The sequence below is a fragment of the Leptonychotes weddellii genome, chromosome 11, assembly GCF_054177405.1.
Source record: "Leptonychotes weddellii isolate Sample4059 chromosome 11, ASM5417740v2, whole genome shotgun sequence".
NCBI lineage: Eukaryota > Metazoa > Chordata > Mammalia > Carnivora > Phocidae > Leptonychotes > Leptonychotes weddellii.
In genome coordinates this window covers 39181279-39208433 of record NC_138379.1, presented here as the reverse complement: position 1 = coordinate 39208433, position 27155 = coordinate 39181279, and the positions used below count along the sequence as shown (strand labels likewise).

The following is a 27155-nucleotide window of genomic DNA, read 5'->3' as shown; positions in this document are numbered from 1 at the left end:
CCTCTGCCCCGTGTCTCCCCACCTCCCGGTCCTACTCCTTAGGGACAGCTACTTAGTCTTTCAGCCATTTCTTCGTGTATTATCAACATATTTCCAAATAACATGTTCATACTGTATATTTCAATCCATTAATTTCAAGACATTTTCTATTGACTTCTTACTATGGGAGACCAGGACTTAGCTCTCTAAATACATTGAGCACTTGTTCTCTTCCCTCCCTATCCCCCAGGCTGGTTATATCAAAATTTTTGGTTTAATGGACACTCAGTGTTTGTATTACAAGCCTGTAAATGCCACATACAGCATGGTTAACGTGTGATGTATTAGAACCATTTTCTTGATTGTAAAACTTTTTTTCCTAGGATTTGTTATTGCCTCTTTATCTGGTTTTTACATACCTGTACAAATTCATCTCCAACGTTTCTAACAGAGTTCTCAAACTCTTCTCCAGATGGTCAGATAAGTCAGAGAGTCTTTCAGGTCCATTGTCCCTTTGGTGACACCCCTCCAGCTCCTTGTCCACTCCAGCCTGGCTGCTGTCCAGGTCAGCTACCCAACTACTGGGCCAGTGTGTTCTTTTCTCCCTCTTCTGGATTAGGGCCCCATCTCCCTCTTGTGATGTATTCCCTCATTTTGTGAAAACATCCTTCTGTGCCTAGCTGAGAATAGTTGCAAGAAGGGTTAATTTTCTGAAACCTTACAAATCTCAGTGTGTTCTACTCTCAGATGTGATGGGTAACTTGGTTCTCGTCATGGTTTCCACCTTAGACTTGTGAAACTTGATGCACATTTTCAAGTGAGTTCCACATGTGTTCTCCTTGTTAACGAATAACACTATGTTTAGTGCTGGAGAATACAGCCATTCATATAAAAAGAGCAGGTGAATGCTGACTTAAGTCATCTGATGTATAGAAGAGGGGATGTTGACTGTCTTTATTCCCAATCTTCTCTGTGGGAATCATTGAGAACATATATTTACATGGACAAATATATGATTCTGACTGTAGAGTCAATAAGCTAGCTCCATACATTCAACTCTATAGGTTCTTTGAAGAGAGGATTTTGTACTATTAGGTCATGGATTCCCTGTGCCTAGCATAGAATGTGTTATAGGAATGCCAGTTCGTTCTACTGGAATCCATAAAAGAAAGCCAGTTCGTTCTACTGGAATCCATAAAAGAAATAAGCAGAGTGAATGCCTTTTTTGTTATTGTCATTGATCTGTTAATCATCAACATATCTCCTGAGTGCCTCAGGAGACTTTTTTTTATAATTGAACAAACCGACATTAACCTCTATTTTGGATATCAAGGAAATTTAGTCTTGGGCTTTAGTATACATGACTTAACATTTACCCTGTTTCTGCTTATATTGCCCCCAATACTTGGGATTTTAGTTGTTGCTGTTGGTGTTGCTTTGCAAATATTTGTTTCCTGCCTATAAAATAGAATTGCCCTTTTTTGGTTTTGTGCTTCACCTTTAGTTTTGGGGAAACCACCATTGCTGAAAAGAAAATGGGATTTATTTGGGAAGGAGAGAGGGAAATAAGGTATTCATTCACCCTGGCCTTCTTCCCTTAAAAGGAGAACTGATGGAGTGGGAAGTAGTTAGAGCCTTACCAAATGGTTTTTTATAGAGTTTGGGTTTAATCAAAACTTGAACCCAAGCATATCAGGTAGATTTCTTCTTTTCAGTCTTCTGGATTTGGGGGCAGAGGGATTCCTGACCTACCCAGGTTGAATTAAGGGGAGAGGGAGGGCTGTTTGTCTCACTGCTGTGGTCTCCAGGATACCTTCTTTAGTCCTTTGTATTCTTAGAAACCAAGTCACCTCTTGGCAGGAATAAAGGCACCCAGATGCCAGCAGTCAGGGTTTGGTTTCACGTCACCAGCCTGGGAGAGGCAGCGCCCGGTTTCCTTTGGCAAAGACAGCCTGCCCTTCTCAGTTCATTTCAGCCACTGGCGCACAGAGGTAACTTCCTCAAAATAGAAACCTTCGAAGAGTCTGTCTGCTGCATCTGCGAATCATTTTGTTTATCCTGAATTCTAATTTAACTTCTTAGAATTTTGAAAACATTAGTTAGCTTTTTTTTTTTTTCCTCCTTTTTTCTCAAATCAGCTTTCAGAAAAAGTAGAAAGTAGATCTGAGTGAGAAGGGTCGAGGCATTTTCTGCTGGGAGACAGTGTGGTTGACGTCTGCAGCAAATGCACGGGCTGTGGCGTTGACAGGTCCAAGTTTTATTCTTAACTCCAGGACTGTTCCCGGAAGTGTGACCTCAGGCTAGTCTGTTCATTTCTGAACTTCCATTTCCCCCATGTGTAATGACTTTAATAAAATGTCCCTACGGTGTCGTTGCAAGGCCACGATTACCTGAGGTCACGTATGTAGAAGGCACATGGCACAGAGCAGTGAGCGGACACAGCTCTTTTCAAACTTCCTTCAGGCACAGGAGAGACCCGCACCCCGAGAAGCTGGTCATGAGTGGGCCAGAATCAAGGATTTGAACAGTCCCATGGCTTCACAACTTGCTCCTAGCTCTTGGCTTACTTGTGTTTATTTTTTCTTTGCTACGCAGGAGGGGTAGCTAAAGCAGGAAAGTTCTTTTCTTCACCCCCAGGACCTAGTAATCTCATGTAATAATAAACCACAACAATAGTAATCTTAGCCGCTGCGATTTCCCCAACACTTCTTATATGCTGGGCCCTATGCCGAGCACCCTCTGTGCATTATTCCCTTTCATCTTCAGTCCTGTTGCGTATTACACATACCGTATCCCCGTTGCACATATGAGCAAAATTGAGATTTCAGATTCTCATCTGGCTCCAGAGTTTTTGTGCTTTGCGCTCAGCACTTTGGTTTTCAACCATATCTTCAAGGCCCCTGTTAAAGTGTGGTAAATTTTGCCCTCCCTTCACCTTCCTGTCCTCTTGACATGTAGAGGTCCTGCGTTCCAGCACTACACTGCAGGGGCCTTTGGATGTCGGCAGCAAAAAAGACCGCAAGTCTCAGCTTCTTACCTCCGTCCCCAGCTCTGCCTGCCCGTGGGCGGCTGCCAAGGAGGAGGAGCTGAGAGCATGGTGTTCGGCAGACAGACTGGGATTCTGGCCACAGGTGACCCCATAGCTCTGCTCGTGTTGCCTCCTTGCCCATAAACTCACTGTGTGCCAGTGGCACATGACAGGACAGAAACGGTACCTCCCCGAAGGAGCTGGGTGGGCCCGGGAGCTTGCTGCCAGCAGAGGTTAGGAATGTAAGGGTGGGATGGATGGACCTGCAGAAGGCCAGTCATCCGGATAATGAAAGAACAAGGACTTTGGCCCTCAGCTCTCAGAATGGTGGGTAGGTGGAGAATGAGCAGAGGGGCTAGACACACAAGACACTGCTCATTCATCTTTGCCTCTCTGGCGGCCTTTACACCAGCGTCTGTGTCCCCAGCTGTGTTGTCTTTTCTCGCTCTGCCCACTAATGAAAATGGAAGCTCGTTAGCAGGAGTGCCTCATACATTTCTGTGGGCTTTTGTTTGCTTATTGTTGACAAGATGATGTGACAACAACATTTGGGAACATTTACGAAAAGGTCAAAGACATTCCACTCTACCCCATAATCTCAGCTCCCCAACCTGGCAATGGCTTTTGACTTCATTTTAAAAAATTCTCTTCCGTTGTAGGCACACTCTGTCCCTGCAGAGCGCTTCCCAGCCCTCAGTTTCACCTGAAAGCTAGCAGCTCGCTGGGCAGAGGCTGGGTCTATGGCAGAGCTTGACAGGGTCCCCTTCTTCATTTCACCTGATACCTCTTAGGGGTTTTGAAGCTTTTGTAGAGATATCACCCTGATGTTGAGCAGGAGAGGGGCTTAGCCATCTCCCAGAAGGTGCTGGGCCCTGGCCACCATCCCCAGCTGTTCAACACCGTGGACCACTGACTTTGGACGTGGTGTCGAGCCTCCTGCCCGTTGGCCCTGTGGCCAGAGATCCAGGGCCTGTGTAGCAAGTCATGGATTTAAACCAGCATTTCTTCAGGATACATCTGTAGGCTTTTGTGACCACATGAGCTTAGGAAACTTTGGGTTATACCAAGTTAAGAAATGTTTTTTAACTATGCTCAAAGAAGGGGGTTTTACAAAGCAATAATAACAGCTAGCATTTATCGTTTGCTGTTCGTTGAATCTGTGAGCTCTCTATATTTAGTTTCTCATTTAAATCCTGAAGCATCCCTAGGAGGCAGACGCCAGCACTTTCCCCATTTTACAGACAGGGGAGGCACTTGCCCAGTGTCTTAGCTAATTTTCAGTAGGCACAAAGTTTTGTGCTCGAGCAGGCTGAGTCCAGACCCCAAACTCTTACCCACGATACAGTACTCTCCTGGTAGGCAGTTTTGACCAAGCTTTCTTTTATTTGGGACTTCTCATTTCTAATGGAGTCAGTACTCTGAAGGACTCTAGTTGGGGAAATAACCATTTAAACTTTGAAAAGTAAGTAGGGCCTGCCAGGTGACTTGGGACACGGAATTTCTCGCATGAGCCCAGTTGGGTTCTGATCTCCCCAAAGCCCTGACAGCCGCAGAGGTCTTTGTGTCTCGTTAGGTTGGTGTTATGGTTTTCTTAGCCCAAGAGGCAGGCACGGAGGGTCTGGAGTAGAAAGTGTAGGCCAGCGGTTCTCTAACCTGGCTGCATACTGGAATTCATTTAATGCCCATTAAAAATTACTGATGCCTCATTTTCTGGGATTCCCCTGTAGTCTGGATGGCCGCAGGCATTGGTGATTTTTAAATGTTCTTTGAGAATCATTGGTTTGGATAACTCCTTTGTGGTCCAGTTAACATGTTTTATACCAAACATGGCATAAAACAAAGCAAGGAGAGAAAAGGGTTTCTTTTGTAAGTTAAGTGACTTAACTGGGTTTTGGTTGTTTGGTTTGTGAATGAGTGACCTGTGTTCTCTGATTACTGGCCCCATATGACCTTGCACCATGAATCCTCTCCATGAACTGTTCTCCTGGCCGGAACTTTGCACTGACAACCATGTGCTGACCAGCCCTTATGCAGAAGCTTTAGACTGGTTGCTAAGGGGACTGGTGAGAAAGAGGCTCGGCACTCTTACTCCTGTTGGAGGAGTAGGTGGGTACCATTGCCCAGAGCATTGCATCCGTGCTGTGCTGGGGAAGCTCGAGCAAGAAGTGCATTCTGGGTGATGACGTTAGTTGACTACACACATGCTCCTCATTGGGCTGAACTGTTAAATATTGGGCTTCAAAGGGTGTTGCTGTCATTTTCAGTTGAGTTAGGTGAAACTGTGTGATGGTAATAGTATCTTGGTTTGGTAGTTGGGTCACTTCAGCTGTTATTTACTACTATGTCTACGAAAAGCCTTTTTGAGGGAAAATAGATACCCCTGTCAATAAAAGACAATGATGGTTTTAACCCTGAGCTATAATGGCTTTTTTGTTGTTGTTGTTAAGATTTTATTTATTTATTTGACAGAGAGAGAGACGGCGAGAGAGGGAACACAAGCAGGGGGAGTGGGAGAGGGAGAAGCAGGCTTCCCGAGGAGCAGGGAGCCCAATGTGGGGCTCGATCCCAGGAGCCTGGGATCATGACCTGAGCCGAAGGCAGACGCTTAACCAACTAAGCCACCCAGGTGCCCCTATAATGGCTTTTCTGAACGTCTTCATTTTTTCAAAGGCACAGACCCTAGGCTATTCAAGGTGTAAGTCCGGGATTTCGAGACCACTGCTCTCCTTCCAGTTCAAGATGGATGTGCCCCAGGTTGACCAAAGGGTTTGTAATGGGAATGTTTCTGTTGGTTTCTTACAGTACAACAAACACCTCTTCGTGCACATTGGGCATGCCAACCATTCTTACAGTGACCCATTGCTCGAATCAGTGGACATTCGTCAGATTTATGACAAATTTCCTGAAAAGAAAGGTGGCTTAAAGGAACTGTTTGGAAAAGGCCCTCAAAATGCCTTCTTCCTCGTAAAATTCTGGGTGAGTAAGACATCACTGTGGTGGCGGTGGGTTTCGTCTGAACGGGCGCCTCCTGTACGTGAGTGCGGAGCAGCGCGGCTGGTTGTGGGTGCTCGCTGACTGCACCTGGGGGGCTGTCCTCAGGCTGGCCTTGTGGTCCATCCTCAGGTACAGACGCACCCAGGCAGCATTTGGTGTCCCTGCTCAAGAACAAGAGAGACGGGAGGCCTCTGTGGGCTTCAGGGCTCACTCCTGGCAATGGCTGGAGACTTCACACACGGCTGCAGTTGTGATGGAAAACACGGGGCACTAGCCCCTCTTTCTGTTCTCACTCCATTAAGCCAAGAGACCTATAAAATTCCACTGGAGCCCAGGACCTGAGGCAGACTGGGGCTGGGATGAAGATAAAGTTTCATGCTTCCAGATTTTATACGTGGCAGAGAGAATACAAAATGGCTTCACCCAGTATGTGCCTCATTTGGGCTTTAAAACAGCAAGGGCGGATTCCCCCAGCTGCTGGGGCTTGCTGCCGTCCCGCGGCCTCCGAGAGGAGCTTTTCTGTTCTTTCTCCACTAGTCACACTCAGGCCAGGGGACGGCTAACAGGTCACAGGCGTAAGTACCACGTGTGTATGGGAGGTGAGGACACCAAGGCTGCAAGACACCAGATGACCTGTCAGCAATGAGTGCTTATAAGGCTTCAGTCTCTAGAAAAATAGAAAATTTCAAGTGTTTGCACCCCTGAGCATGGCATTTAAAGGCTCCAAGTGAGCTGGTTGCAGGGTGTTTTCCTTGCTAGCTGCCCTGTGCCTAGCTGCTCTGTGTGTCTGATGGACTTCTTCCCTTTTCCTTCTCTCCCATGGGGCCAGCTCCTCCTTCCTTTGAGATGGTGGCTCCTTTATTACGGCACCTTCGTCCCTCAGGCAGACCATTGATTTTCCTTTTACTCCCAGCGCCTTTTGTAGTTAATCAGTTCCCATGCTGGGTCATAATTACTTCGATGTGTGTCCTGCTCCCCTCTGGACCCGGGACTGCCTCGGGGGCACCTTACTACTAACAGTGGCTACCATTTATTGACCTGCTGGGGGTTGGGGGCCATGCTGAGACTTTCCATGCACTTCCTCCATTCCTCACAGTGTTAAGTGGAATTTGCCTCGTGTCCAGCTAAGAAAACAGACTCCAAGATTACAAAGGACAGGCTACTTGTAGGGTGGGGCTCCGGACCTTGTAATTAGATAACTTTGGCGGTAGCGCCTCTGCTCTGTTTTCTGGTTGCTTCACACCCTGTGAACCCCAGCTGGCGGGGGGGGGGGGGCACAGTCCTGTCCACAGAGGACTCTCCATTTCTCCAATACCGAGCAAACGCCTCCCACAAGAAAGCCCAGCAAGTGGGGAAACAAGTGGATAAATGAAGGAAAAATGTATGTTTTAAGTTTCTTGGAGAAGTTCCATATTAAATTTAGTTTGTTTAGTTTCTTGTATCCTTACGTGGTAACTAGATTTCATTTTTCATGGTTCTGTATTGAATTTGGATTGTGGAAATAGCCTTCCACTTACATTAAGGTTCTTGGGATGGGTAATACATGTGGATAACCTGAACAAGCAATAATACCTTTCTAAATTGGGGGCTGCCACTCGTGATTTGAATGGTGTTTGGAGGTCACTTATTATGTTTGTAACAGGGCAGTTTTCAAAGTATGGCCTGGGGACCCCCAGGGAGTTCATCAGTAGCCTTTCAAGGGACTGAGAAGGCCAGAGCTATTTTCACTACGACCCCGAGACATTATTTGGCTTGTGCAAGCTGCTGATATGCACGCCAATAGTTCAAAAGCAGAAGGGTGAAACCGCTGAAGCTTTAACTTAATCGGGCGGGTGTGTGCACACAGTTTAAAAAAAGAGAGAGAGAGAACGAGTTACACCAAGAATGTCCTTTATAAATTTTATGACATCTTGGACCTAGAGTACACATTGCAGATGAGTGCGTTGAGCCTGCCTGCTTGCCACCTCAAGGAAAGCAACTGACACTATTTATGACCAAAGAGAAAATTCCAGCTTTCTAGTAAAAATAAGAATTTTGGAAAACTCGTATCCACCACCGTGAACTTGACAGCTTCCCAATACTTAACAGACCTTTCTGGTGAGATCCACAACCATATTAACAAGTGATTTTTTGTTGTTGTTGTTATTATGTAAGATAAACCAGTGGATTTTCATGTAAAAGAGCTTGAAAAGTTCATTGATACAGTTTCAGATTCCACACTGCAGCTAATTTTTTTAAAAAGATTTTTATTTATTTGAGAGAGAGAGAGAGCATGAGCTGGGGGAGAGGCAGAGGGAGAGAGAAAGACACACACAGACTCTCCACTGAGCAGGGAGCCCGATGGGGGACTCGATCCCAGGACCCTGAGATCATGACCTGAGCCCAAGGTAGACGCTTAACCAAATGACCCACCCAGGCGCCCCTACACTGCAGCTAATTTTTAAGAAACTATCACTTGTTAAGTTTTGGTGTAGTATCAGAGAAAAATGACCACAGTTATCTGAAGAGCCTATTAAAACATACTTCCCTTTTCTAGCTCCAGATTTGTGTTAGGCGGGATTTTCTTCGTGTTACTTCAACCAAAACAATGCATCAGGACAAACAGTTAGAAGCATGTTTGAGAATCCAGGTATTTTCCATGAAGGCACACATTAAATGTATTTCCAACGTGTGAAAGAGTACAACCCTCCCAATTTTTCTTCTGTTTTTGAAAGTATAGGTATGTCTAATTTAAAAAAAGATAAGATGTAATGAGTTTTTTTAAGTAGGTAATAAATATTTTTAAAATGCTCTCAGTTTAAATTTCCAGTACAGAAAGTATAGGTAGATATAACCTGCAGAAACAAAAGCTCTTTGAGGTCCTCAGTAGATTTTAAGAGCAGAAAGGGGTCCTGAGATCAAAAAGTTTGAGAGTCACTGTTGTGAAGGATATAAAAAGAGGCCGTTCTACTCAAGTTAATTATAATTAATCAGAAAGGGTAAGATAGGATGAAAGGAAACCATTTTCAGTATTTTCAAATAAAACGGTATTGGTTTTTAATGATAATAAGATTTCTTATAATTAGCATGTTATTTGGATATAAAGTGGAATGGGAAGTCCTTAGAAAGTTGTTCTTGTTTTTGCTTCCAAAATTTCCCATTTTGCTTGGGATGATCTTAATAAATGCTTTCAGTGACGGGGCCCTTTGGTCGTGGATCCCCAAGTAATGAGGTCTAGATTACAGATGTGTAGAGTGTGGTTGCTAGTGTGAAATGTCCAAATGTAGAAACAATTGCCCTGAGATTAGATATATATTAACATTTGAAGGATTAAAATTGAGCACTTCTATGAATGTGGTGGAAGACTTCACTCCTTCAGTATAATTGTGAGCGGTACTTAGCCTTTATAAAGACATTCAGTCGCAACAATGTTAGATGAGGAAAGCCATTTGAATTAGGTTTACAGTTTGCTGCAATTTGACATCTCATTGGCTTTCTCTAATGCCTCAGTGAGAATAAATTATACTTAGAATATCTATCCTTGGATATCAGGAATGGGTGTTTCTTAAGTAGGTTCAACACTCCCTTTGAAATGTTTTGTGTACCAGCAATTTGCTTGGCAGATTTCCTTGGTTTTGTGTGAATTCAGTAAATTTCAGCAGAGATCCTACACCCGATCTTTATTCTCCCCCTGCCCTTTTTTCCTCTGTCTCAAAGTTCCTGAAGTCTCTAGGTTGTCAAAATCAGGCTGACTCTTGATTTGCTCCTAGGATTGCTCCTAAAACTGTTTTCCGAAGAGCAGCCATGTGCAGCCTGGGCTCAGTCGGGCTAGACAAGGTCAGGAGTTTGCTGTGGAGGATGTACTGAGTGCTACCCCACGTGAGTGCCTACACCTCAAGGTGAAGGGCATGGTGGCACCAAGTCGCAGTCACTCCGCTCTTCTCAGGCTGGAGGATCCGAATGGCACCCGGAGCCTCAGGCCCCAACACGGAAATGACTGGCAGAGGCAAGGAAGCCAGTGTGGGTACCCCCTGCCCTGTTAGCCTTATCCTCTCTCATGCCTTAATGGTGGGGGACACCCAGAGGCCCCTGTGGATGACTATGTATCTGGTGAGATCTTTTTTTATAAGAGCCTTATTGAGGTATAATTTAGAAACCATAAAATTTGCTCCTTATCATTCAGTGATTTTTAGAAAAATTTACGGAGTTGTATAACCATCACTATAATCAAATTTTAGACTATTTCTGTCATTCCAAAAAGATCCCCTGTGCCTATTTGCAGGTGATCCCTGTTCCCACTCCTAGCCCCAGACAACTACTAATCTGCTTTCTGTCTGTACAGATTTGCCTTTTCTGAACATTTTATGTGAGTAGAATCTTTTGGGGTGTGGTCATTGGCACCTGGCTTCTTCCCTTACATTGTTTTTAGGGGCATTTATGTTACAGCATGCCACTAGTTAGCTCTTTTCTATTGCCTAGGACTAGCCGGTCGTATGGACATACCACGTTTTGCTTATCCATTCACTGTTGATAGACTTGTGGATTGTTTCCACTTTAGGCTTTGACCCAATAATGCTGCTCTGAAGTCTTTGTGTACAAGTCTTTGTGGGGACGTATGGTTTCATTTGCAGCGTTTTTCTTGGCATTTTTCCATAGGAGTAGAATAGCTGGGTCACGTGGTAACTCCATGTTTAACTTAAGAGACTGCCAAGCTGTTTTCCTAAGTGGTTTCTACCATTTTACCTTCCCGCTGGCGAGACCTTAAGGGTCACTCACCACCTCCTTCGACCACTGTGGCTGCCAGTAGTAGGGGAGGGAGAAATGACAGTGAGCGTGTTAGGTAAGGGGCTAGCTAGCGGGAGCACCAAGATACAAGGGACAGGTGAGGCCCATTCGGGGGAGTTCAGGTGCTTTCAGCGATCTTGAGGTGCTTTGGCAGCTGGGTCTTCGCTTGTATGGAAAGCATGGGTGGGTGGGAAAATTAGGAAAGACAAAGAATCAGGGTTTGGTTGTGTCAGCAGTAGGGAACAGTCAGTGGTTTTAACAATTTTTGAGCCAAGAGAGTATTTGGATTCTTCTTACTGTTACAGCGATTTTATTTGCATTTTGCCTTCTCTATTATTATTCCTTATCTTTTTCTTTTCACGACTGTCTCCTATTTATTTCCTTTCTCTTCTTTCCTGCCTACTTTTCATTCACTCTTGTGCATTTAATGCTGCCATATTTAATTACAAAGAGGGGAACAAGGATTTTGCGGGAATGAGAGGAAAGGGGCTTCTCTCTCTTTCAGTAGTTGAACTTGACTTAATGAGTCTTTTTTGAACATAAGCACATACTTGTTATTATTTAATCCTTGTGAGCCACATGTGATTATTCCCACTTTACACATGAAGAAATCGAGTCACAGAGAGGCAGAGTGACTTCCGCAAAGTCAGACAGCTAATCAGTGCCGGGTGGGCTGGACTCCAGAATCCATGCCTTTTCCATGAAATCTGTGCATGGCCTCTGCATGGGGCACAGCTCTGTCCCCAGCCCCTCCCCTGACCTGAAGTCTGTGATGGTAATGAAGGGGAAGCAGACCGGTTTCTCTCTGAAGTCCGGTCACCACGGGATGCCCTGGTGCGTATTTACGTGGGGGCTATGGTGAACAGACTGCTGCTACCAGCAGGTTCAGGTCGGATCCTGAGACTATTAGAAAGATCCACACAATGTTGTTAGCTACCTTTGGGGTGGGGTTAGAGGAGCGGCATCATGTTTACGTTACGATTACAAAGGCAACATCATAGTATTCTAGACAGTCTTGGAAATATATAATTTGTAATTGATTCCTAAATGCACCACGAATATAACCACAAATGTAATACATGTTTATGTAGTTTGAACCAAGGAATGCATTAAGTCTGGTTTCCTGCTTTTCTTCCTTATCCAACACCCTTTCATGCAGCCATATGCCATTACATCGCTAATTACCATTTTTAATGACTATGTGATGTCCTATTTACTGGGTAAATTCTCATTTAGCCATTTTTATTTTATTAAATATTGATAATAGTACTTTACATATGTGTATGTGTGCACATGTTTGTGTGGTGTGTAAATAACCAAGCTGCTTTTCTAAGGTGGTCAGGCACTGAGTACGGCAGGCATCCTCATCAGGCTGGTGTGGCATAATTTAAAACAACTTTCTCTTGTCACTTTGCTTTTTGAATCCCTCTTCATCTGTCTTTCTCCTCAAAGACTTTAATCCTTCCTCATTCTCCATAGAAACTATTAATAAGGTTGAATGTACTGTTCTCCCTCAATCCTAAGACATACACGTGTTCCTATCTCAGCAGTTCTAGAAATAGGATGCGTCTTAGAGCGGACACCGTAAGTGCCTTGCCTGCCCCTCCAGAGATGGGTTTTCATCGCCTACCCTTGGGGACCCGAGCCAGAGTTGAAGGCATCTCATCAGCGCCCCCCACCCCGCCCCCGTCACCCTAGTTGAGTTGTTTGTACTAGTAGTACTACAGATGACTAGTGCACATTTTAGCTTAAATTTGAATCCCTACATAAAACGGCCCAGAAAAATTACAGTTTGAATCCAGCATTGAAGTTATGATCGAGGAGGAGTGTGGGACCAGATCTGTGATAAATGAGGCAAACACTTGCACTGGCAGAAAACCAGACTTCTTTTCTTCCATTATAAAACAGTGATCAATCAGGTGCTACGTAGGCCCTAAGAACAGAAGAGGTCCGCCTGCAAACAGACAAAGTCGTGCTCCGTTTCAGCACTGAGACTCATGCAGATGGGTTGCTGCTGTTAGGGCAGACGAAGCAGCTAATTTTTTTTTTTTAAAGATTTTATTTATTTATTTGACAGAGAGATAGAGAGAACAGGCAGGCAGAGAGGCAGGCAGAGGGAGAGGTAGAGGCAGGCTCCCCGCCGAGCAGGGAGCCCGATGCGGGGCTCGATCCCGGGGACCCTGGGATCATGACCCGAGACGAAGACAGCCGCCTAACCGACTGAGCCACCCAGGCGCCCCACGAAGCAGCTAATTTAAGATAAAATGCCAACTGTCTTAAAATTGACCATAGAATTCCCAAAGATAGACAAGGTGTGGGTGTGATTCCTTCATGAATCCTGAAAGACAGAAACCCTAGTCCCACTTGAAGCTGACTTTCTAAAGAAGTTCCATTTCCAGCCACACGTGGTGTACTGAAGGAAATAAACAGAATTAATGGGTTTAACCAAATAAGAAACATAGTGAAACTAATATTTTTGAAGGGGCCTCAAAATTCTATTCTCTGTCCTACGAGGGTGTTCAAAAGTGTCAAGTTTGGGGACACTGGTTCAAAGAAAGCCACATGTTACTTATAACCTTATAGCCAAAATTGATTTAGAAGAATAATTAGTAGGAGGAAGGCTTAGTCTTAAACTTTGATTGGAATAATAAGCAATATGAAAATGAAATTGTATGGATATGGATCATGTGGTTAACAGAAAATTTTATACACATTTATATAATGTTTCTTTTTTCTCTCAAGTTATGATTACATTAGTGTTATTTTAGAAGCCAGGATTTTTGATGTTACCCTGTGGTCGTTCATAATGTTTTGCTTTTTAAAATTCTTGGAAGTATGATCATTCTGTCTAAACAATAAACAATAAATAAATTTATAGTTCAATTTTCTTAATCTATTTTTCTAGGGAAAGAAAAAGAAAGGCTAGTTTTACTAACCGGAGCAGGTGTGAGAAGATTTTAGAAAACAGAGAGAGGGATAGCGAGTTATCTGGAAAGAGGGCAGCCTTTAGAAGATGCTTTTATCTTGGTAGGAATGAAATCACATTTGTCGGACAAAATGACAGGCACTATAAATAAAACAACTGGGCTTTATGTAAGGAGACACCGGGTGCACATGGAAGCTGCCCAAATGGCCCCCTCCGGAGTGGCAACCTGTGTCTAATTGGATTTGCATGATTTTGATTGGACTTGTAGACTTGAGTCTATCATTTGGAACCAAACCCGCCTGTTGCTATTCATGGAAAAGGAAGTTAGCAAAATGGAATGATTTGCTCTCCACGTGTCTTAAACTGTTATCAGCAAGGAAAAGGGCCTTTCAATTCAACGAGCCTTCCGTGTCTTTGTACTTTGGTCTCATCTCAAAATAGCATTAAGTCCTGAAATTACAAGACCGGTATCGAGTGGTGGCATGATGTAGGTGGAAGGAAGGTTAGCAAGTAAAACCACTATGTTCAGAGGTATTTATAAGGCTAATACATAATAAATGTTCTGGGTAGACTGTGGTTATATGATCATCTCCACCAGTGGTCTGTTTTTTTTTAAGCCATCTCTTATAGGCAGGTTCTGATACTTCAGGTTGGGGGACAGGCGAGTCCGTAAACCTGCACATGCATCCATTTTGGTTTGATTTCATAAGAAAAGTAATCTGAAGCTTGTTAGCATTTGCTGCTTTGACTGCTGTCTGTTATTGTTTCCTTCCTGTTTTCCCAGCCCTGCATCCTAAACTTCTTTGTAGGTCTCCCCCAGGGAGCAGGGATCCCATCTGTAGCTTTTGTTTATCCAGCAGTGCAGTGTATACGGCAGATTTTTAACAGTTCTTTTAAAAAATCTGTTGGCTGAAAAGTCATTTTGTTTCATTCAGTTCACCTAGAGAAATTGCTGTCTATCAGGGGCCAGGATACACCTGCCAGGTAGCCAGCTCAGACATCGTGTGCCGACAGAGGAAGCACCTGATAATTTATTGAGTGATGCTTCTGAAGGAATGTACTGAAGCCAGGGAGGACACCTTGAGAGATTCACACCAAACCTTTTCCAGGCTATCTCTGGAGTTCATTAGGTTCTTACAGAAATAGTTTCATCATTTGCATTAGTAATAAACATACATATCACTAGTAAGTCATTCAGTCAACATTCAGTGAACTCTACTTCGATCCTAGAGAGCTGGAGCAGGGAAAACAGACCCGAGTAAGAGGCACAGCTTAGGGTCTGGTAGGGGATGGCAGACACAGGCGGGTAAGTGACAGCACTGTGGGATAGGAGCTGTGACGGAAAGGTGGGAGCACAGAGGTAGAAGGAACCCTTTTGTCCTGAGAACATTCCAGAAGGCCTTACAAAGACCTGGCATTTGAGCGGAATCTTGAAAGAATTTGGTCAGTGGAAGGAGAGTGGGAAGGAGTTCAGGGGAAGTGGACGTATGTTCAGAGACAAGGAATCCTACTGGGAGGCATTGGAAGGTCCCCATGGCCGCTGGGCCTTCTAGAACTTGGAGAATGGTGAGGGTTGCGGTGGCCATCACTGTATTTAAAAGACTTTCCGAATCCACCTGAAGACATAAGGCAGAACAGGACAGCCTAGAAAGTGGGAGCAGAAGCTCACTCTGCTTTTCCCCTAATCCCTTAACCTCAGTCACAGTATGGATGCTTGCTTTTTTTTTTTTTAACTTGAACGCTTGCACATATCTAGGCAGAATGTGAATTGGAAGTTCGCTTAACCTCTTGGGAGAATCCGTCTGACAGATGTTCCTCTAATGCTTTCTGTCCTGGGTCATTTGGCTCAGTGGTTGCTAACAAAGCCAAGGTCAGGGCTCCATCTTTTCCTGGGTGGAGCTGTTTAACTCCACTCCCTGCCATGGTTACAGGCTGAGATGCTAAGCCACTGTTCTTGCTAATCCGAGGTCCAGGGGCAAGCAAACACATGATGATGCATTTGCACTTCCCAGTACTTGCCCTTTGATGGCGGTATGATTAGCTCCTCTGTAACCATACCTCAAGAAAAGCCCGAGAAGGAAAGAACCAAGGTAGCACTATCCAGGTGGTTCTTATTTCCAGACCCAGGTTTGCAAGGAATAAGTGGATTATCTAGACATAGTCATAAACCCCTCAGGGGTCTTGGTCAATTGTCTAAAATTAGATCTAGGCCCTTGGTGGTATATGAGGTCCTTCCTCCCTGTGCAGGTGGAGATCCAAAGTACATCCTACCCACCCACCCCATTTAAATTTTCTTTTTACCTTACAAGAGCAATATAAGCTTATTACAAATAGTCCAAGGAGATCAAAAGACCATAGAAGAAAAACAGATTTCCCCATGTATCCTTCTGGACTTTTTACATGTATCTACAAACATTATACATCATTTGATTTCACTAAAAAGAATTATGCTCTGATGTTAAAATGTTGGGATTTGGAGGGAACGGTCAAGAAAGAATTCTTGAGATGTCTTGGATGTAAATAGGGTGGGGTTTTTTTTTTTAAAGATTTTATTTATTTGAGAGAGAGAGAGGGTGCGGGCACCCACGTGTGTGTGCAGGTGCTCAGGCAGGGGAGGGGCAGAGGGAGCGGGACAGAGAGAATCTTAAGCAGACTCCTGGCTGAGCATGGACCTGACTCGGGGCTCGATCCCACAACCCTGAGATCCTGACCTGAGCTAAAATCGAGAGTCAGACACCCAACTGACTGAGCCACCCAGGTGCTCCAAATAGGGTGGTTTTATTGAAGCACGGGGACAGGACCTGTGGGCAGAAAGAGTTGCATTGAGGTTATGATGGATGGCCGATTATATACTTTCAACTTGGGAGGGGGTGAGGGATAGTGAAAGTCTCTAAGAAATTTTGGAAGGTTTCCAGGACCTTGAGGGGCTAGCTGTTGTTAGGAAATGGCCATTTATTACTGTCTAATAAAACCGTAGTCATGTGACCCTCCAGATACGTATCAATGGGCCATATGCTTGGAGGATGATTGCTAACATATATCTTGGGGGGAGAGGGAAGGTAGAGATAAAGGAAGTTTCCAAAGGAATTTTTACATGTTATAAAGTAGATTTACAGGATCCTGGAAGTCGGACGAATGTTAGGCTAAGATTGCCTTTTGCTCTTAGCCAACTATTAACATCGAGGCGGTAAAGTTTCTAGAGGAAGATCACTCTGCCTGTCTCAAGGACTTGTCAATGGGCTGTGAGTTGTAGGGAAATTTAATTTTATTCTTTTGCCTTTGTTCTCCACATCATGCTGCATGTATTATTTGGCATCTTCATTTTTCTCTTAAAATATCTTGAGCAGAAGATGTCTTCTTACAGTGATGAGATTTGAGAGTAAGTCCCAATTTTTGTTACTCTTTTTGGTAAACATGACTTGTTAGTTAGAGGTGCCAGGTTTAGCGAATAAAAATACAGGCCACCCAGTTACATTTGAATTTCAGGTAAACAACGTACACTATTTTAGTGCACATAGGCCCCATGCAATCTTTGGGACACACAGATAATAAAAAAGTTTGTTGTTTATCTAAAAATCAAATGTAACTGGGTGTCCTGTATTTTATTTGGCAACTCTACACTTGTTAATTGATCTGTTGTCATTCTCTATAGGACTTCTCTCGCACAGAACTTCCAAACCAGAAAAAGGTCCTGTTTCCGATTTGGAAAGGGTGGTGTCTGGCGGCCGGTGTTCATACACCTGATGAATGTGACGTGTGCAGGGCTAGCTCAGCGGGGAGCCCAGGACTCATTAACTGCCTCCATTGGAAAGAACTGCCCCTGCAGCAGCTGCTTTGTCCGTGGGGCTGAGTGAGACCTTGTCTCTTTCATCCCAGCTACTGTGTGAAGTCACCAGTGCTAGTTACCTGAAGTTGTGTGGGTGATATCAATTGAATTTTTTAAAAAATGAATGCTGGTATTTGTAGGAATTTGCAATGCAAACAGCCAGCCTTTCAAGCAGTGCATATTGTAATTAAAGCAAGCTTTTAAGATTCTTTGAAGTACTAAATGTTTATGAAATTCAAATAGGGGTGCCAATCTGCACAATAAAGGGGCTCTTGGTGGTGTTTTTTTAAAATCTTCTATTTTGCAGATGTAAATATATGCCATAATTAGTGGAAAGTAACTTGAAGAGCGAGGCTGAGTTTATTCCTATTATTCTTATTTAAAACAGCTGTGGCAGGAGCCCTACAGCTGCTGTCCCGTTGTGCTGGGCAAGGGCACAATGGTCCCAAGGGCACAATGGTCCGAAGTGAACGTATTCAAAGACTTGCTTCATCGCTCGCCCCCCGGTGCAGGTTGCCTTGTTGGGGAGTTGTCGCATGGTCATCCCAGCGAAATTCCCCCACCCCAGTCTTCTGATGCCAAGGGGGGAGGCTGGCTTCAGGGGTCTGGGCCAGGGGGGCAGATGCATGCAAATGAGTGCTCAAGCCCCCCACCCCCGGTGCCCAGCACTGCCTCCCGGGCTACGCCTGCCCGCCCGCCTGCCGGCTTACTGCCCAGTGCAGAGCGATTGTCCTTTGGCGTCTGTGGGAGCAGCTGCAGGCCCACGTGGTGCCCTGCCCGGCCGAGCCTGGCCATGTGGCAGGCCTGGACGGCCGCCCACAACAGGGCCTAGCTCCCAGTGCTGCCTGCCAAGGAGCCAGATGCTGCCATTGGAAAAAATTGCTTCACAATTTGAAATCTTGGTCCTTTGATCATAGCTCAGAGAGGATGAAGAGGAGAGGTTCAAAGTGGTGGTTTGAAAAGGCCCGCGTCTCCTTGCCTCCATCAGTGCCTATTAGACTGTCTCTTGTCAGGGACGGTCCTCTTGATGTTTTCATTTCTGCATCCAAGCCATTCCCACCCAGCCTCTTCCAAGCCCTCGGGGTGGAAGGGAGGCCTGCGTGGGAAGGGGGTGTCCAGCTGCTTCCTCCTTCCCTGACCCGCTGCCCCTGCCTTCTCCCCTGCCTGTGGGCTTACCTGCTGACTCTCCGAGCCAGCAGGCTTTCTCCGTCTGAAGCCCGTGGCACAGTCTGTCCTCAGCCCGCGCCGCTCCTGCGGGAACCGTACCCTCAGCTTCTTGGGTTGGCAGCCATAGTGCTCCCGGCCGGGGCCTTCAGCCACCGCCAGGAGCCCGGTTTCCAGAGCCCTGGGGCTCTGCACAGACGACCCCGGGGCCCCGCCCTCCCCTCTGAGGACTCTGCATCCTGCTTAACAGGGCTCGGCCTCATTTTTCCTCACCCGTAAAATGGGAAGGATCATTTCTTTGAAGTATACTGCTTTTTTATTTCAAATTCTAGGAACATAAAATTAAACAGTGGAACAGACATGTGAATAAATGGGCTCACGGAATGAGAAGTAATAGAGCAGAAACGAATCCAGAGTCCCCTCCGCTGCATTTGAGGAGTGTGAGACAAGGAGGGTTGAGGGAAGGTTTCATTTGAGGAGTGTGAGACAAGGAGGGTTGAGGGAAGGTTTCAGGAAAATTTGATGTTGCAGTTTTTTGTTGTTCTTGGTTCTTCGCTGTCTGATGTAGTCCGCTTTCTCTGCCTGGCACTGGGACCCGCTTCTACTTTGACCTTGTATCGATTTCCAGGACTTGCCCGCAAGTAGACCCTGAAGTCTTTAATTGATTCAACACACTTGTTTTAACGATTGCCTTCTTTTTTATTTCCAGGAAGAATTCTGTAACCTCTCTAATCATCTTTTTGTGGGAAAGATGGTAATTTTGTGCTTGTTTGAGCAATTATACACAAGACATAAGACTGATCATAAACTCACAGGTCAGAAAAAGTGCTGATTTTTGCTCTTTGGAAAAAGCCATCGTTGTAGCTGTCCGCACACCTGATCCTTGTGGACCGAGGCTCACACGGGCTCTGTGGGGACTGTTTTTGTTTATTGATTATGAACCACCATTTTTATGGGGTCACATATCTGTCGATGGCTGTATCTGTCCTGGGGTGTGTTTTAAATCACCCAGTTACTAGGAGCGGTCGTCAGTGTTGTTCACAGCTACCACTGTGTCTCCTCTGCATGATCTCTTCCCATCACCCGGGCGGCTTCACGAAGCAGGTCTTCTCTGTGGGTAAAGAGACTCCAGGAAGTCTCTGCTGTCCATGCGGTCGGTCAGAGGGCTGGGAGACAATAAGGACAGACGAAAAGTCAGAATTCACAAGTATCTGGACTAGCTGGAAGGGAAGTCTGAAATCAGGGTGGGGTTTAATCAAGAGAAATGTAGAACTTGAATCTGGGGAAGCAGACGGGGCCCCAAGAACCTTGTCGGTGAGAAGGGGAAGAGGACAGGTAAGAGTAAGGGGGAAATGAACGAAAATTGCAGAATTGTCCAACAGAGGTGTTCTGGGGTCTGTGTGATTCCAGAAGGCAGAGCTCTAGATGCAAATTACAGGGAAGCCAGTTGCAACTTGAGGGGTGTGGCGGCAGAGTCCCATCCAAGACCTTAGCCACGGGATCTGTGAATATGTCCTATTGCACAGAAAGGAGAATCAAGGTTGCTTATCAGCAGCTAGGGAGAGTATCTTGGATCATCCGAGTGGGCCCAGAGTAATCACCAGGTTCCTTAAAAGCAGAAGAGGGGGGCCTGGGAGAGATGACAGTGGGCAGCCAGAGAAGGACCCAGCCTTCTGTTATAGGCTTTGAAAATGCGGGGAGGGGCCCAGAGACAAGGAATGTGGGTGACCTCCAGACTCTGGAGGAAGCAAGGAAAGCACCCCCCACCCCTAGAGCTTCCGGAGAGGCTCGCAGCACTGCCAGGACCCTGACCTTAACCTGGGGAGACCAGTGTCGAAGTCTGCCCTGCACAAGTGTAAGATCATCAATTTGTGTTGTTTTAAGCCACTTAATTTGTGGCCATTTGTTAAAGCAGCCAATAGAAAACTAATACAACAGGAGAAAGAGCTTAACAAGTCTGCCCAGCACATAGTAGTTTCTTAAATCAGTGGTTTTCCTGTATCTAAAGATACTTAGCCCGAAGGCAGCACAGTTCAGTATACTGTAGAAAGGATTCCTGCATTTGGTAGTAGGAGAAAGAGTTGGCATCTAAACCCAGTTCATTTTTGGGTCTCTATTCTAAGGCAAAATGGGCCAAGACTCCTTAGAGGGGCCTGTTTGGACTTCCCTCCCCAGCCACATTTGCGTGTGTGTGTGCACGTGCGTGTGTTTAACACTTCAGAGCCTGGCCCATAACCATTTTAGGCGTTCTTGTCCCCAAAGGAAAGGATAGAATATGGTTTGAATTTGGGATTTGCTGGGAAGATAAGTTTGCTGGGACTCGCTGTCTCTTGGATTTTTATATTAATTTGCTTTTAGAAACTATCCCATGGTCAGATAAAAGCTGATGAGGCAGAAATAGTTTGTATCTCTGATACCAGCACATTCTTTCTTATTTTCTTGCCTTCAGAACTGTATGAAATAGGTTTGCCCTGAGTTTTCAGTTGGGAAAAATGAGTCGAGAGGGTGGGTAATGAACTCAGTGCGAATCTCAGGCTCATCACAGAGTTTGCCTCCTTTGTTGTTGATTCAATGGTAGCAATTCTTTCTTTGATATTACCTTTGCTCCATGGGAGCCCAGAGAATGCATTTCTTTCTGGGATAATCGTAACATCCTCAGCTGACAGATGATTATCTTTCACATCAATACCTCCTCCTAGAAAATTCCTGAAGAACAGCTGTGATATGGTTGGATGGCTACATGATTATTTTCCATGTTCAAGAGTAATTGCAGAGCAGTTGTAATAGCAAATTGGTTATTTACTGTTAGTTGAGAAGCCTTTTAAAAACTAACCTGTTAAATTTATACTAATAATTAAAGTTTTCTCAACTGTTAAAAAAAAGAAAAGGGAGCGCCTGGGTGGCTCAGTTGTTAAGCGTCGGCCTTCGGCTCAGGTCATGATCCCAGGGCCCTGGAATCAAGCCCCGCATTAGGCTCCTTGCTCAATGGGGAGCCTGCTTCTCCCTCTCCCTCTCCCACTGCTTGTGTTCCCTCTCTCTCTCTCTCGGTCAAATAAATAAAATCTTTAAAAGGAAAAGTAAGATAATTCAAAAAGCATCTGTCCCTCTTATCTAAATGGAAGTTAAAATGTACATGGTCCTCATTTCCCAGTGGTTCCACTCCGGGAAACACCCAACAGAAATGCATATGCATGTTCATCAAAAGTCTATGCAAGGATATACAGAGTAGCACTCTTTTTTCGGTGTGGGGGAGGGGCAGAGGGACAGAGAATCTTGCAGCCCTCTGCGTCTAGCATGGAGCCTGACATGGGGCTTGATCTCACCACCTTGAGATCGTGACCTGAGCCAAAACCAGGAGTTGGATGCTCAACCAACTGAGCCACCCAGGCAACCCTACAGAGTAGCACTCCTCATGATCGGTCCAATTTGGAAACATCACCAGTACCCATCAGTAGTAGAATGAATGGATCATGGTATTTTTTATTCAGTGGAATACTCTGTAGTAACAAGGGTGAATGAGCTACATACAGCAGCGTGGATGAATCTCATACTACGATGCTGAGCATATGAAACTGAAGACGAAGGAGTCAACACCGTGATTCCATTTATTTAAAGTTCAAAACACCGGACAGAACTAATGTACAGTGTTTAGCGTCAAGATCATCTCTGGGAGATATGGGGGTGATTGAACTGGAAGAGAGCATGAGTGGGAGGGCTTCTGTTCTGTTTCTTCATCTGGGTGCTGGTTACATGGGTGTGTTCACTTTATGAAAATTAATCGAATTGTAAACTTGTGACCTGTGCATTTCTCTGAATGCATGTCATTTAATTTTATGTAAAAAAAAGTTAACTTCTGTAACTTCAGAACTCATAATTTATTGAGCTAATTTCTGAGGTTTTCATAATGCATATACTTAAATAGCTTCATTTTTGATACTTCCTGTCATTAAAACTACAGATCGTTCATTCCCAGTTAAAACTAATGAAAATTATTTTGGAAATTCTAAGGGACAGTGGTGAACCAAAGGTAAGATGGTGGGGCTGGTCTGCCCAGGTGCAGGCAGTAAGGATGCCCATGGTCTTAGAGAAGTTTAGATGGCAAAGCCCTCTAAAAATCTGTTCTCATTTTTATTATCACCATGTGCCCACAGTTCTAAACAATGCCATTGATAAAATACTCTTAGAAAGAAAAAATCTTGTTGACCTGAGTCCTAAACAGTTGGTGAAGTTAGCGTTTTTATTTCATATATGCATGTGTATATGCTTCAGATTAGCACACTTCTGTTACTTAGCCGTTGTGTTACTTACTCTTTAATGGCACATGGGGACTCAGCCCTGTGTCTGTCCCTAGAGTCATGTGAGCCGCAGCTCCCGCCGCTTCCCGCGGTTAAACAGTAGATGGGGAGGGCGCCTGGGTGGCTCAGTTGGTTAAGCGACTGCCTTCGGCTCAGGTCATGATCCTGGAGTCCCTGGATCGAGTCCCGCGTCGGGCTCCCTGCTCGGCGGGGAGCCTGCTTCTCCCTCTGACCCTCCCCCCTCTCATGTGCTCTCTCTCTCTCATTCTCTCTCTCAAATAAATAAATAAAATCTTTAAAAAAAAAAAAAAAAAAAAACAGTAGATGGGGAAATGAGCCGTGATAGCACAGTCGTTAGGAAGATGGGAAAACAGAACTTAAGTTATTTCAGTTCTGTCATTCTCTTACCACTTCGGGAGCTTCTGTGTTTAATGTTTAAAACCGTGAAACAGAGCGCTGGTTATTCTTGAAATAATTTTGCCAAATAAAGAAAAGAGGGTCTTAAAAATGAATCCGGTCCAGTGGTGTCTACGCAGTGTGCTGCCGAAGCGGGACAGGGGCTTTTCACCAGCATCACTTAAGCACGGAGACTCAGAGAGACGGGAGCGCGGAGGCTGTGGACATTTCCAGCAATTGTGCTAACATCCCATTACGGCAAATACCATTCTAAGCTTCATTAACATTTTCTGATTGTGTATAGGGACGGATGATCTTGTCTGTTCACTTCTGTGCTTGCTTCGGGGTTTAAGTGTCCGAGTTAGTTTACGTTGTTAATGTCACCGAACTGAATAAAGGAAAAAATGGAGCATTTGAAAAAAGGGCAAACAAGAAAGCATTGTGCCTAGGGACCTGAGGTGCCGTTCTGAAGAAACCTCCCTCCTGGTTATATCACTGACATAAGTGGAGGTCGGTGGTTTAAAAGAAGTAGCCTGTTCTGTTGCCTCTCCCCCTGACTCCCCCCGCCCCCCCATGCTCCTTCCCGCCCCACTCACACCAGAAACACCAGACTGCTTTTTTTTTTAATTTTTTTATTGTTATGTTAATCCCCATACATTACATCATTAGTTTTAGATGCATTGTTCCATGATTCATTGTTTGTGCATAACACCCAGTGCTCCATGCAGAACGTGCCCTCCTCAATACCCATCACCAGCACGCCGCGGCGGGCGGCGCCGCGGCGTCCAACACCAGACTGCTTTTAAATGTTCACCAGGCTTTCAAAATAACTTGGATGTATCAAAAATAATGAGTTTGTTAAAATATTCACTCTCCGTTTATTTATAGCCCATTAAAACCCTTTCAAAGCTGGAAACTTTTTAAAGTTGAGAAAAAGGAAAAGTAGAAGTATTTTTTTTTTAAAGATTTTATTTATTTAATTAACAGAGAGAGAGACAGCGAGAGAGGGAACACAAGCAGGGGGAGTGGGAGAGGGAGAAGCAGGCTTCCCGCGGAGCAGGGAGCCCGATGTGGGGCTCGATCCCAGGACCTTAATGCACCTTTCCTGCTGCACCTAAACTCATTATTGCATGCATGTTGGGAAGCACCGAAATGTTCATCAGTAGAGCACATGGTAATTATTAGGGTGCATCTGTGTCATGGAATAGCATGAAGCCACTAAAATGTGGGACTACCTAGGTTTTTAAATGGCTGTTCCTTTCAAAACTGATACTCCATATCAGTACAATATGAGTTCTAGGATGTAGCTATATATCTATATCTCTATATCTAAATATAGGCTATATAATATCTATATATTCTATTTTAAAGCAAGGTTTCGAAGAGTGCCACTTTTTGTGCAAAAAAGAGGGGATGTAGATGCTTGTGTATCTAAGTGCTAACTATCTCCAAAAGGGCACTTGAGAAACAGTAAACATGGGTCACCAGTAGGGAGGTTAGCAAGTTCAGGGGTAGAAATAAAATGTATACTCTTTTTCCAGTTCGATTTTTTTTTTTTACTTACCACATGTGTGTTTTTAGTTTAAAACGAAAAAACAAAAACTTGTTGGCACAAGCTATACCACCATTATGAGAGCATAAATCTCACCACCGAAAAGTACCTGAGCTGCTTCTCAGAGCCACGTGTTCTCGGCTGGTGGCAGAACAAAGCAGTGGTTCTTGAAAGCCCACTTTTTTTTTTTTTTTTTTAAGATTTATTTGAGAGAGAGCAAACACGGGGCGGGGCACAAAGGGAGAGGAGAGAAAGAATTTTAAGCAGACTCAACACTGAGCATGGAGCCCAACACGGGTCTCAGTCCCACGACCCTGAGATCACCACCTGAGCCGAAACCAAGAGTCGGATGCTTAACTGACTGAGCCACCCAGGTGCCCCTTGGAGGTCCACTTTGAGTGCACGCCAGGTGGTGGCTGCCCTGGAAAGCTGGACATAATGCGGGGTCAGAGTCCAGAATTCCTGTGCATGGAGGACACATGGGTAACCTCTGGCAGCTGGAGCTCAGTAGACCCCAGGGAGGTCAGGTACAGATCGCAGTCAGGCTCAGACATCATCATTTCTTGCTGCCCTGCTCTTCACAGAGCCGACATCAAACCTTCAAATGTGAGAAGAATGTACACCTAGGTATTTTTATTTATTTACAATGGGTGCCCCATAAAATTCCAAAAAGCAAAATGTGAGGGAGTGTTACTACCTTTATGGGCAATATAAAAGTGGACAAGGACAAGTAAAAGCAGATTGTAATCCAGTAGAAGGAGCTGTACACCGGTTGTTAGTAGCTATTAGAAGTACCTGGGATAGGTAATTACTGTAGTTGAGCACTGAATTTAGCTTTGAATTTCTTGGCAAAGGGGGAATATAAAGCCTATGGTTCTTTTTTTATTTATTTATTTGAGAGAGAGAGAATGAGAGAGAGCAAGCACATGAGAGGGGGGAGGGTCAGAGGGAGAAGCAGACTCCCCGCCGAGCAGGGAGCCCGATGCGGGACTCGAACCAGGGACTCCAGGATCAGGGACTCCTTCTGAGCCGAAGGCAGTCACTTAACCAACTGAGCCACCCAGGCGCCCAAGCCTATGGTTCTTTTTATTTGAAGCCAGAAAGTGGGAAGTTTTGCCTCAGAAAAGGGACGTTTTCTTGATACTCGATTCAAGAAGGAAATTCAAATGCAGATCCTTATTAAAAATATATATAGGATGACTCAGGTCTTCCTAGTGGCTAGTGCACATCAAGGTTTTTGTTTTTTTTTTTTTTTAAGATTTTATTTATTTATTCATGAGAGACAGAGAGAGAGAGAGAGAGAGGCAGAGGGAGAAGCAGGCTCCCAAGGAGCAGGGAGCCCGATGCGGGACTCGATCCCAGGACCCCGAGATCATGACCTGAGCCGAAGGCAGACGCTTAACCATCTGAGCCACCCAGGCGCCCCGCACATCAAGGTTTTAAGATCAGCTGGTCAGAATGTGCCAGACCTCACAAACTGTGGCCTCGATCGTGTGGCAGATCCCCCTGTCCCCCTCCAGTCCCCACGGCGATACAGACACTGGCCCTTGTCTGGACTGCTCTCTTGACCTCCTGACCTGTCTGCCTGTGAGCTCTTCCAGAGTCATCTCCAGGCTGTGCTCACGGTGCGTCTTAGGAATGCAGATCTATGCCTTGGTTTTAGGATATAAGACCCAAACCCTCCTGCCTCTCCTGCCACCCTCTCTCACCTGCTCCCCTGATCCCAGCCTTTTCTTGGCCTCGTTTCTGGTTATGTGCCCTTTATACACACTCAGGGCACGTCCACCTGCCTCAGTCAGTGCTCCTTCCTTTGGATCTGAGCTGCCTCATCCTTGAAAGCTTCCCCGACCCCAAGGTTGGTTCTCATGGCCCTTTCTGCCTCTTTCAGGAGTGCTCATCCCTATGGTGATGTCCTTCCTACTCAATTGCGAGCTCATGGCAGTAGGGACTGGCCCAAGTCTTGCTCACTCTGACCCCGGGCTCCACACCCAGTGCCTGGTGTGCGAGAGCAGGTTGGTAGGTGTTGGAGAGGAGGGAGCCATCCATCAGGGGTCCGGCCACTGCCGTGGCCTCCCAGCCTCCCTCTGCAGTGGACGCTCTCCCACATTGAGACCTCTACCTCTGAAACACAACTCCTATCACCTCACCTCCTTGTGCCAGAACTTCCCGAGAGTCCCCATTTCCTGCAGCATGCAATCCACACCCCTTTTCCAGCCCTCCACAACCTGGGT

The 27155-nt window shown here is 45.2% G+C and overlaps 1 protein-coding gene across 11 annotated transcripts in view; it reads left to right on the top strand.

Annotated features, from left to right (window-relative positions):
* TEAD1 (TEA domain transcription factor 1) overlaps nt 1-27155 on the top strand; it is a 261044-nt gene that overhangs the window by 214777 nt on the left and 19112 nt on the right. For 10 of the 11 annotated variants that reach the window (XM_081798577.1, XM_081798579.1, XM_081798570.1 and 7 more), the window contains one exon: nt 5810-5983. The exons of the other annotated variant lie outside the window; for it this stretch is intronic. In XM_081798577.1, the coding sequence (XP_081654703.1) occupies nt 5810-5983 (174 nt within the window). The remainder of the gene's footprint in view (nt 1-5809; nt 5984-27155) is intronic. 11 annotated transcript variants of the gene reach the window in all.